This window comes from Periplaneta americana, chromosome 7, assembly GCF_040183065.1.
Source record: "Periplaneta americana isolate PAMFEO1 chromosome 7, P.americana_PAMFEO1_priV1, whole genome shotgun sequence".
Taxonomy (NCBI): Eukaryota; Metazoa; Arthropoda; class Insecta; order Blattodea; family Blattidae; genus Periplaneta; species Periplaneta americana.
The window spans coordinates 176,993,336-177,006,888 of record NC_091123.1 but is presented as its reverse complement, the minus strand read 5'-3'; the positions used below and the strand labels follow the sequence as shown (position 1 = coordinate 177,006,888).

General features: G+C 32.2%; 2 protein-coding genes across 2 annotated transcripts in view; one reads left to right on the top strand and one right to left on the bottom strand.

Annotated features, from left to right (window-relative positions):
* Positions 1-11,110, bottom strand: part of MsrA (methionine sulphoxide reductase A) — a 63,573-nt gene extending 52,463 nt beyond the window's left edge. Inside the window, exon 1 of the mRNA XM_069831963.1 lies at positions 11,057-11,110. Within this exon, the coding sequence (XP_069688064.1) occupies positions 11,057-11,095 (39 nt within the window). The 5' untranslated portion in view covers positions 11,096-11,110. The remainder of the gene's footprint in view (positions 1-11,056) is intronic.
* LOC138703784 (uncharacterized) overlaps positions 6,752-13,553 on the top strand; it is a 109,831-nt gene continuing 103,029 nt past the window's right edge. The window contains exon 1 of the mRNA XM_069831962.1: positions 6,752-7,033. The gene's annotated coding sequence lies outside the window, so the exon portion shown is untranslated. The remainder of the gene's footprint in view (positions 7,034-13,553) is intronic.

Sequence of the window (13,553 nt, the reverse complement as noted above, 5' to 3'; positions counted from 1 at the left end):
TATATGATTTTTAATAACAATATTATTATCTTACTTAAGTTTTGTAGTTTTATATATAGCAGTCACTCAGTAAATTATAGAAATGAAGATCTAAATTAAGATATTCTCTACATTTACTTACATAACCTCAAAACGTTTCACTTTCATATCATCAATATAGCATCAATATTATGTACAATTAATGAAAAATAGACGCATCATGATACTAACTATAATAATATTTAATTTCTAATGGTAATAATGTCATCAAACCACCTCAAGTTTCGTAGATTTGAATATCCAATACACAGCTGTACTCAGAAAATTATACACTGCAGAATCAGTTTTTAATAACAAATTGAATTGAGCTCTAAATATGTCGGCAATCCTACAGGTCATGGCCTTCGTTTAATAGCCTATTGTTTATTGTAGTGTGTGTTTTGTTCTGAAATTCAATCAAGTCGGCCGTGACTGAATAAAATTAGTTCTCAAAACTGACAACAGATGGATTTTGGAAAATTGGAAAATTATGTAGGAAAATTGACATTTCACTGAAAACTACTACTTTTCCGAAAAACTTTGGGTTCCAAGCTTCAAAATGAGGGGCCATTTATTAAAATCCGTTCAGCCGTTTTCCCGTAATTTCCATTACCAGTTCAAATTATATATATAGATTTTCTGCAGTCAATCACAAGTAACTTATACCACATTCAGTGCATTGTCGATTCGTCGCTTTCCTGTTAGCAGTTACTTGTCCACACCTGTGGAGTAACGCTATCGCACCTGGTCGTGAAACCAGGTCGCCCGGGTTCGACTCCCGGTCGGGGCAAGTTACCTGGTTGAGGTTTTTTCCGGGGTTTTCCCTCAATCCAATACGAGCAAATGCTGAGTAACTTCCGGTGCTGGACCCCGGACTCATTTCACCGGCATTATCACCTTCTACTCATTCAGACGCTAAATAACCTAAGATGTTGATAAAGCGTCGTAAAATAACCTACTAAAAAAAAAAAAAAGAAATCCTTCTTATGTGCTACATGCTAGTAGTTGTCTATTTCTCTGTTAAATAGTGTCCATTATACATCTTCGTAAAAAAAGAAACGCTTCATTTAGGCAATGCTAATAATTCAGAAGCTGTGTGTGAAGATATTCAGTGATTCTAGTACCATTAAAGACTTATCTAATCCTAGTGGTAGCTGTTCAAAAAAAATACTTTCGTAAATAAGACAAGAGTTATTTTAAAGTTGGATTTACTTGGTGTGGCAATGAGAGTGAACCAAAACCTCGGTGCGTTGTTTGTTACGAAGAGCTTTCAAACGAGTGTATGGAACTCGTGAAATTGAAACGGCACTTAAAAAGTAAACCTGTCAAATTGCAGTATTAATGTGAGTACCAACATTTATTAAATTTTTAAATTTATAAGTTAAAGATTATCCAAACTCTAATAGACTTGAATTATAAAAAAAATGAATTTTCTTCTATCAAAATTAACTTATTTAGTTAATACTAATATAAAATTAATTGAAATAAATTAATTTTAATTAATTAAATTTTAAAATATAAGTATACTGGTATTAAAATATGCTACAAAAATGATAAATTTACTTTCGAAGGGAACAATACCAAGGTGGTCCGCGGAACTGTTCCCACTTCAAAAAGTTTGGGAAACACTGACCTGGGAGACACGGTGCACGCTGGAGATTCACCGCCGGTTTGTATCGCGAGAAATGGTTTCACGTACGAAATGGACGCTGATCCACTGAAGGAACTCTATAAAATTGAGGAGAAAAGCCGAAAATGGACCTAACCTACTAGCTAAGGCTGCTATTACACTATCAAAGTTATTTGACAAAGATCTTTTATAAAATAATATGACAGTGTAATAGGTATTCTTTTATAAAAGTTTCATTGATAAAAGATCTTTTATAAAATGTAAGTGCATCTTATTATCTTTGACTTATTACACTTTTACTATGTCCATTATATATATATATATATATATATATATATATATATAATTTGAACTAGTAATGGAAATTACGGGAAAACGGCTGAACGGATTTTAATAAATGACCCCTCATTTTGAAGCTTGGGACCCAAAGTTTTTCAGAAAAATAGTAGTTTTCAGTGAAATGTCAATTTTCCTACATCATTTCCCTATTTTCCAAAATCCATCTGTCGTAAGTTTTGAGAAATAATGGCATTTCAAAATAAAACAAAACACAAACACATTACAATAAACAATATTACACGAAGGCAGGATTGCTGACATATTAAGAGTTCAAATTCAATTGATTATTAAAAACTTCAAGATTTACAAAAAATAATTTACAGGTGTGATTCTGTGGTGTGTAATTTTCTGAATACGGCTGTGTATTGGATATTAAAATCTACAAAACCTGAGGTGGTTTGATGACATTATTACCATTAGAAATTAAATATTGTTATAGTTAATGCCATGATGTGATATTTTTCATTAATTATACATATTAATGCTATATTGATGATATGAAAGCGAAACGTTTTGGGGTTATGTAAGTAGATGTAGAGAATATCTTAAATTAGATCTTCATTTCTACTTACTGAGTGACGGCTATGTAATATATAACTATAAAACTTACGTAAGATAATAATTATTATTAAAAATGAAATATTTTTATAGTTATTAATCAAGTGGGGTTGGGTCTTTTTCATATAATTAATGGCGGTGTGGTGTAGATATTTATATGCGACATTCTCTTCAGTATTGGCTCGAGAGAGCGCAAAAATTAGAGTTCCTAAGGAAAGACCAGAAGGTATTACTTTCTGATAAAATAAGAGGCCTAGAAAATTTTGTAATCTCTCGATTATTTCAGCAAGATCTCTTAACAGGATAAAATGATTTTACCCTTTACGTTTCAAGATCTACATGCAGCAGCTATATCAAGATGCTATGTTATTGTTCGAAAGCATAGCAAACCTGACATTTTTTTAAACTTTCACCTACAATCCACAATGACCTGAAATAGCTATTGCTTTACTCCCACATGGAAAACCCACTGATCGTCCTGGCATTGCTACTTGCGTTTTCGCATTGAAACTCAAAAACTGAAGGTGGATAAGTTCAAGATAAAGTATTTGGGATAAAAACATTCAGAGGGAGTATGTTTCATTATTATGGAAGCAAATGACTTTCAAAATGTCTGGTATTCTTCATTGAAAATAAATCTGAAACATTTTTATTTGAACGTCTAATGAACTTAGTTTGCGGCATTTGCTGCACAAGCCACTAGTATGTATATAAAACTAAGTAACTATTAAATTATGTGCTTTCAAAGAATTGAAGAATTCAGTTAGATAAAATACAGCCTGCTCACTATCTACAACTGTATCGAGAAACTCATACTACCTGGACTGCGAAAAGATACTTCTTGCATGAACTGTCTAAATTTTGGCCTTCATGATGTATCAACAATGCTTTCGTGCTCTTTCTTCCACGGCCTCGTGAAAGTTGATGTTGAATACAACAGGCAACAATAAAAAACAACTGACTGTAGAAGATTGCATTTAATATTATACATGAATCTTTGAACGTATATAATTTTATTTTTTACTAGCTGTACCCGTGCGCTCCGCTGCACTTATTAGAAATAAATATAAAGTAATTACATAATTAAAATAGAACATTGGGTCCAGGGGATATTCGTGTTTGATAGAAGAATAAATCGTTTAATATGCTAATTAATTTAAATTGTATTTAAATAATTAAAATGCTATCATTTTGGTCCAGAGACCACTCATTTGGTGCAAATATAATTCGTTTAACGTATTTCTAAATTAGTCTTGAATGCATCCTTTAATAAATCACTCCAAATTAATAGAGCTGATTGTGTAAAAATGTAAGAATTCACGATCTCCTATGCACTACTTGCCATAGAATGAATAAATTTGTTTTCCTTCCTACTAAAAAAATAATATTTTGCAAATAGCAGTTAAGGAACAACGACACTATAATCTGAGGCGGCGGTGGAAATGTATTGTTATTTTAAAACTCTTGTATATCCTTAAATATCAGTCCTATAAAAATTTTTCCCGGAATACAACTTATCGCAAATCATTTTTAAAGAAACTTTTGTTATTTAACATTTTTCACAAAAATCAATAATAAGTGAGATATTTCGGTTTATTTAATTCAGGCCCCCTTATAACCCCCCTTTTAAATAAAGTATTTTGAATGCTATGTAGCCTAAAACCCAAGTTACAACGAACTTAATTTATATTCCAATTTTCATCGAAATCCGTTCAGCCATTATCGCGTGAAAAGGTAACAAACATCCAGACAGACAGACAGACAGACTTAAATATCAGTCCTATCAAAATTTTGCTTGGAATAAAACTTATGGGAAATCATTTTTAAAGAAATTTTTGTTATGTAACATTTTTCACAAAAATCAATAATAAGCGAGATATTTCGATTTATTTAATTCAGTCCCCCTTATAACCCCCCGTTTAAATAAAGTATTGTACTGCCATATAGCCTAAAATCTAAGTTACAACGAAGTTAATTTATATTCCAATTTTCATCGAAATCAGTTCAGCCATTATCGCGTGAAAAGGTAACAAACATACAGACAGACAGACAGACAAACAAAAATTTCAAAAAAGCGATTTTCGTTTTCAGGATGGTTAATTATACATGTTAACACCAATTATTTTTTGAAAATCGAAAATTACCAGAAACATTTTGGCTACAGATTTATTATTAGTACTAACCGTACCCGTGCGCTCCGCTGCACCCGTTAGAAATAAATATAAAGTAATTACATAATTAAAATAGGACGTTTGATCCAGGGAACATTCGTGTTTGATAGCAGGATAAATCGTTTAATATGTTACTTAATTTAAATTGCATCTAAATAATTAAAATGCTATCATTTTGGTCCAGAGACCACTCATTGGTGCAATGACAATTCCTTTAACATGTTTCTAATTTTTATTACATGCAACCATAGTTTAATGAACATTGACATCATTTAGAGTTAATGTGTATACTTTATTTTACTTGTTATAGGTTTCCATTGAATTATGGTAATAACTTAATTTTAACCCTTGTTTTCTACGTATTCAGTAAATGGCGCTTGGCTCACTATGGTTCTGAACCCTTCAAATAACTTAAATTATATGATATAATATTACATTATATTATATTATATTATATTATATTATATTATATTATATTATATTATATCAGAAGTTACTGTAATAACATTATAGCATTATGTCCATCTAGAGAAACTAAACTTTACAGTGGTGAAATAATAATTAATTATACAAATCGGTTAATTTAGCTTCCGATAGTACTTCATACAAACATAGAAACATTCTCTGTAGGCTATCTTTCATAGCTTTCGATTGTTGCTGTCCAAGGCCCCTTATAGACGAAATCATTTGCTTTTTATTTCATTACACGGCCTTAGATGGCAGTTATTTTAATTTTAAAACTCATTTATCTCATTAAATATCAGTCCTATCAAAATTTTTCAAGGAATAAAACTTATCTCAAATTATTTGTAAAGAAACTTTTGTTATGTAACATATTTCACAAAAATCAATAATAAGCGAGATATTTCGATTTATTTAATTCAGACCCCCTTATAACTCCCCTTTTAAATAATGTATTTTGAATGCCATATAGCCTAAAATCTAAGTTACAACGAACTTAATTTATATTCCAATTTTCATCGAAATCCTTTCATCCACTATCGCGTGAAAAGGTAACAAACATACAGACAGACAGACATACAGACAAAAATTTCAAAAAAACAATTTTCGGTTTCAGGGTGGTTAATTATATATGTTAGGATCAATTATTTTTGGAAAATCGAAAATTACCAGAAAAATTTCGGCTACAGATTTATTATTAGTTTAGATAGATGTTTTAATTAATTTAATGTCCATTTGTTCGATTTTAATGTAGCCTATGTTCTTCTCCTGGTTATGAAGGTTAAATGTGGAAACTTTGACACATATCGGTCAAAGTGTGTAGATTTGTATAGAGTAAATACATACATACATACATACATACATACATACATACATACATACATACATACATAGCCACATTGACTTTTATATATAAGATAAAACACTCTTAAGTCCACACCTGTGTTTAGCGCGTCTGGCCGCGAAACCAGGTGGCCCGAATTCGATTCCCGGTCGGGACAAGTTATCTGGTTGAGGTTTTTCCGGGGTATTTCCTTAACCCAATATGAGCAAATGCAGTGTAACTTTCGGTGTTGGACCCCGGACTCATTTCACCGGCATTATCACCTTCATCTCATTCAGACAATAAAGAACCTAAGATGTTGATAAAGCGTAGTAAAATAATCTACTAAAATAAACAAATAAAATACTCTCGATTTCGCAACTCCGTGACCCTCCCGGGAAATTCGGCCGCTAGGTTAGTATGGTGGGGAGAAAAAAAAAAAGACAGTAAAATACGTGTATCTTCGTTGCCATGGAATGCCCTTGTAAAAATAAATGACATTCGAATAACACCATATTCGGTGAATATTGACAGATTTCATTGGCAGTCCTCGGACAAACCTGGCCTAGCCCAACACTACGACTGCACATGTGGTTTTTCACTTCGTTCTTGTAACGGGGGCGTGGCATTTTGAGGTACTGTATTCGACTCCCACACAGCCAAGGTAAAAGCTCGGGTTTGGAGCTAACACCCGTCACCTTGGGCTTACCATTCTTGGTTCCAGCTTCCAGTTCACCTACGTCGTGCTGCGCTGTTCTAGTCTCCAACTCAGTATGCTGGTCGCAGCCTTCGGCGGATCGTGTGGTGACGTCACTCTCTCTTTCTTTACCGACAATACAGACTCGACAAGGTGCGGGATGCCAGAGTGGTTTCACCTGAGCTGCAGTTAACAACAGAGTGTCCGAGTACTCGTGAGTGTGGGTCCAAAACGGCTGGTAGTGTGAGTGAAATGATCGTTTTTCCCACAGGATGACACCTTCTCCTCGGGATTCAAAAGGAAAGACAGACCTTGGCACCAACAAAACGCATATGGTGAGTAATGGCATGAAAACAGTTGACTGTAGATTCCAGATCCCAATATATGAACCTGACATTAATGGTTTCAGTTATACCTACCGAAGTTCTAAAAATAAATACCCCATCATACATTCTATGAAAATGAAAATATACTTACTGGCCTTTAACGAACCCGGAGGTTCATTGCCGCCCTCACATAAGCTCGCCATCGGTCCCTATCCTGAGCAAGATTAATCCAGTCTCTATCATCATATCCCACCTCCCTCAAATCCATTTTAATATTATCTTCCCATCTACGTCTCGGCCTCCCCAAAGGTCTTTTACCCTCCTGCCTCCCAACTAACACTCTATATGCATTTCTGGATTCGCCCATAAGTTCTACATGCCCTGCCCATCGCAAACGTCTGGATTTAAAGTTCCTAATTATTCAGATGCAGATCTGCGTTGTGTAACTGTCTCCATTCTCCTGTAACTTCATCCCTTTTAGCCCCAAATATTTTCCTAAGAACCTTATTCTCAAAAATCCTCAATCTCTGTTCCTCTCTCAAAGTGAGAGTCCAAGTTTCACAACCATACAGAACAACCGGTAATATAACTGTTTTATAAATTCTAACTTTCAGATTTTTTGACAGCAGACTAGGTGACAAAAGCTTCTCAACCGAATAATAACAGGCATTTCCCATATTTATTCTGCGTTTAATTTCCTCCCGAGTGTCATTTATATTTGTTACTGTTGCTCCAAGATATTTGAATTTTTCCACCTCTTCGAAGTATAAATCTCCAACTTTTATATTGCCATTTCCTACAATATTCTGATCACGAGACATAATCATATACTTAGTCTTTTCGGGATTTACTTCCAACACTATCTCTTTACTTGCTTCAAGTAGCATTTCCGCGTTTTCCCTAATCGTTTGTGGATTTTCTCCTAACATATTCACGTCATCCGCATAGACAAGAAGCTGATGTAACCCGTTCAATTCCAAACCCTCTCTGTTATCCTGGACTTTCCTAATGGCATACTCTAGAGCGAAGTTAAAAAGTAAAGGTGATAGTGAAAATATAGCTATGACTAAATCACAGCGTGATGTTAAAAAATAACTGTGAGTCAGACCATGCATAAAAATCATAATAAGTTTGTATTACAGACACATAACTATGACACAAGACGAAATATTAATTCAACATTAGTAGAACCTAAATGTCTCACATCTGCTGGTCTAAAGCATAGCATAAATTTTGGCCCTCGGTAGTACAATGCTTTAACTAAATTACACCCAGAACTTCTAACATGTAACCCAATAACATATAACAAGAAAATTAGAAACGTGTTAATATCTTCAATTTGATTAAATAAATTTATAGCCTATGTGTATGAATTAATCAACCTATATTATATTTGTATTCTATAATTTTGAAATATATATATAGTCCTACTTTTCACGTGCGATATTATTCTTCTCTAGTGTTAATATTATATTATATAATTCCATTGCCGCTGTAATTTAAATTTTAGTTCCTATTTTATTTTACTTATTTATTTTTATTATTATTATTTTTTTATTTTCTATATTTCTCTTATATTGATTCTTCTTCTTCTCGTGGTGCTATAGCCGTTTGCCAGCCTTTACCGCCCCAATAATTGTCCTCCATCTCATCCTATCACCTGCTGCTCTCTCTTATATTAATATTGTATTATATAATTTCTGTAACTGTAATTTTAATTCTATTTCCTATTTTATTTTATTTTATATTCTCTTATAGGCCTATTAATGTTATATCTGAACTGCGACCGAACACGAGCGCTGCTCATTCGGTCTCAAATTTTGTTAATACTACTGTATCTCCTTTTTTATATTGTTTGTATTATTTTATTTTTAATTTCTCTTGTTTGTTTGTAATTATATTCTTTATTCTGTATATTTCTTTTCCTTCAGAAAGTGTAGCCTACAGGATAATAATATATCTCGTTTAAACCTACACGTTCAATAGCAGAGATAGCGAATGTGTTTGAGAAGCGATTTCTTCTGGGGATGATATATAAATTCCAGGATGGAAAGAAAGTCCAAAACTTGAAATGTTATAAATTAAATTCCGGGCAGAAGAAGATATCAGATGATAGACAACATTAAGCTGTATGGATCGTATGTGTAGATTAAAGAGGAAGGACGAAAGAGAGAAGATTGGAGAATGCTGGATTTGCAGTGAAAGACCTTGAAAATGTAAAGCAGAACAAAAGATTACTTACTTACTGGCTTTTAAGGAACCCACAGGTTCATTGCCGCTCTCACATAAGCCCGCCATCGGTCCCTATCCTGAGCAAGATTAATACAGTCTCTATCATTGTATCCCAACTCCCTCAAATCCATTTTAATATTATCCGAACAAACGATTATTTGAATGAACTAAGTTTTATTCTCGAGGAGACATCGCTTCCCTCTCCAAATTTGTCACTGTGTCATAATTTCTATGCTTCTTTAGCTATTGTCTCATCATTGTCAAGGAATTCAAAATTTATGTTCTGAGAGTTAAACTTAAAAGAAAATTTCTTACAGCCTATTTTACATTGTTATTAAATTTAGCTATTTTCGTCTCTTCCGAATTTATGAAGCTGTCATGAATTTATCGAAAAAAATGAAGACCCCGCGCATGACATTTAACAAGACTGTTTCGCGAATAATACAATAAATAAATAATTAAATAATTACATATAATTAAATAATTAAATTAATTTAAATAATTTAAATAAATTAAATAAATAAATTTAAATAAATTAAATTAAATTAATTAAATAAATAAATTAAATTAAATTAATTAAATAAATAAATTAATTTAATAAATTAAATAAATAAATTAATTTAATAAATTAAATAAATAAATTAAATACATTAAGTAAATAGATTAAATAAATAAATAAAATTAATTAATTAAATAAATTAAATAAATAAAGTAAATAAACTAAATAAAGTAAATAAATAAATTAAATTAATTAAATAAGTAAATAAAATAAATTAAACAAATAAATTAAATAAATTAAATAATGTAATTAAATAAATTAAATTAAATTAATTAAATTAAATAAATTAAATAAATAAATAAATAAATAAATAAATAAATAAATCATACCATTAAGATAGTGAGTTATGTCGTATCATATTTCACTGGCACTAATAAAGAGAGAATGGCACTTATTTACGACTAGAGGCATCTAATGTTAACTACTCTAACTACAAATAAATGACAGAAACAACAGAATAAAGGAAATATTCTATTATATTTTGATTATATACACAAGGAAATTTTAAAAGATACAAATTTAATTTAATGTGCGAGTAATTATTATTATTATTATTATTATTATTATTATTATTATTATTATTATTATTATTATTATTATTGAAGTGATATTTAGTGAAAGTTGCTGCTGAGGAATTTGATGTTGACTACTCACTGATTGTTGGAAACAGTTGCGAATCATCAGACGCAAGAAAAAAATGACAATACGAAATCGACATTATTGGAGTGATAGATGGCTTTGACTGGTTGAAATAGAGATTCTTATACTCCATTGGTGTACTTGAGTGAAATAGTTACTGCTAATAATTTCAATGTACAGTCTTAGACAAGAGTTTTGTCGCACAGATATTTTATAAGTCCCAGAAAGGGGGCAGTGCACATGATCAGACATACAACGATACAAAACTAATTTTATTACCTCAACTAGTCCTTCTCTTGTGAACCAGGTCGGACGTCCTGTGATCATGCGCTCTACCTCCTTTCTGGGACTTATAAAATGTCTGTGCAACAAAACTTTTTTCTAAGACTGTACATTCATTTAATCAGTGTTCTTACCAAGAGATTCAAAATTTCTTCGTTCTTGGATACACTCTTTCAACATTTATAACGTTATTGAATAACTACTTCACTGTGCTAATAATGTTGGAGCTAAATTACCTTATTGACTGGTTTCGATGTGGTTTACGCCATCCTCTGAAATTTCTGCTATGAGAGTGAAAATTAATAGGAGAAAAGCCTTACCGTCAGATTTTCATTGAACATTGAGATCGAAAGAATCATTTCAACGCTGGTAAACACTTCTGTTGCAAAGATGGATGCAGTTGTACTTCTGATGCTGCAACAGAGATGGTCAAGGCAATGTATCGCACTAGATGGAAATATGAAATTGTCCTTGAATGCTAGTCGCAACTGTTTTTCTCAACCAAGACAGTTCGCAGAGATGCAAAGCGAAGGTTGCTAGGAAACAATTAACAGATGACTACTAACGGAGGAAATTCGTTATCACCTAGCAGCTATGTTGTCAATATCTTTCTGCAGATTCTGTACCTCCCAAACATATGGTACTTAAAACCACGGAGTGCCATATTGGCTTCCATTCGCTACTGCTTTTCTTGATTTCGAAATTGTTTTCCTCAAACATGGTGCAGAGAAAGATTAAGTTTTACACACAACATATAAACCTTTAGGGGAGTAGTGGGTGCAGTGAGACACAAAATATTAAGACATATGCATGCAAGTGAAAGTTCAAGTATTTTTAAAATCAAGTGCAATAGAAATATACATTAAAACATAGAGTAGAATAATACATAAACAGAAATGTTAATAGATAAAGGACATAATATACAATACGTGTTTGTCAAAAAAATGCAAATGTCTCACTGTTCCCATTCAGGAGGGCACAGTGAGACACCACAGTGTCTATTAACGGACATTGAAATGATTTACATTTATTTCAAAAGAAAAGAAAGCTTGCTGTCTCTTTATCTTGCCATGTTCTGTAGACTTATTTAGAATAATTTTGATGTCTGACTTCGAAACCATTGAAACATCTGGAACATTTGGAAAAGTGAATTTTCCATGACATTTCAAACTTTTGCGAAAAAATGAAATGAATTTTTGGTGACAACAAAGCTTATAATTATAAGAATTTAATGTAATTCTTTATTATTTTTTAACATTTTCTTAAATTTTGTGAATAATTTTTTATTTATGAAACCATTAAAATGTAATGTATCCATTATTTTAAGCTACAGTTCCTAAATTGGTTACTAGTATCTTCATTTTTAATGTTAGTTACTGGTAAATGTGATATAATTACAGTTTGTTTTTGCAAATCATTGGTACATGGGAACAGTGAGACGTCTCAGTGTACCCTTCAATGGCATGTCTCACTGTTCCCTTTACGCATAGTTCGTTAAAAAATGTCGCCATCACTTCAAAATTAAAACAAGAAAGACGAAACTTTGCAAAACATAACGTCAAATACCATAAGTATTAGGTAAGAAAACATTCATATTTATATCTCATTTGTATATCCAATATAACCTTCATTAAACACAAGACAAAATTTTACTTCTGGAGTGAAAAATTACGAATTATTTTTCCATCACTCACCTTTATAACTAGAATCAAGTCGATTATCAAAATATTGTTACTTTACTCATGCAACATACAACTCCACTGTTACAAACATTTCAACATCAAAATTTATCATCTAATAAAAATTGTCTCACTGTTTTCCCTGTCTCACTGTACCCACTTCTCCCCTATATACAGGGTGTACAAACTTTGTGGGTGTAATGTAGAGGTAAAAATAAGACTAAAATATTCTATATCACTTTTCCCGCAAATCCTTATTTTCAGAGTTATGATGCATAATGTCCTATCTTACTACGCATAAAAACAACGGACAGTAATTCCTTCGGATGTGTCACGTTCACCTACGTAACGACTGCGGTACAGCCCCTACCAAAAGTTTAAGGACACCCCTCCATAAGTGATGTTTCACCCCTGTCCTTATACTTATGTGAAATCCCCTCATGTTTATACAGGGACCAAATGCCCGTGAGGTTTTTACTGCAAACCCAATCTGTCTATCTTCCAAACTGTGGATTCTATAGGATTGTGGACTCTTGTCAGCGAAATTTCAAGTAGGTTTCGATATGAGCTAACTAACAGTTTCCTTATGAGCAAGACCGCAGATCAGACATAACTTATAACAGATTGCTTATCCCTATGTTAAAATCGGTAGTACTTTTTTTTTGTTTATTTTGCAAAAACATGTGGAACATGTATGGCATCGTCATATACAATTTAAAATACATGATATCATACAATGGATACAAATTAAGATACATGGATATTAAAAAACGCATCGACATCATACAATGGATTTGCCAATAATATAGTCCTAATTCGTGTCCTAAACACTCGGAATGGAAGATTCCTTATATCAACAGGTAGACTATTAAATAATTTAAAAGCAAAGAATAGAAAACTGTTTTGAGTAATACTGTATTTACATTTGTCAATATATAAATTTGTATTATTTCTTGTAGAATATTTATGAACAGAAGTACCGTCGAGCGGGGTGACTTTGTGCCATTCGCGCATTTCATAAAAAAAACGTGAGGAAGTAGTCTTTAAAACCGTCACAAGGTTTTAAAGACTACTAAACGTAAGGAAGTAGACTTTAAAACCTTGTCACGGTCTTAAAGAACACTTCCACACGTTTTTC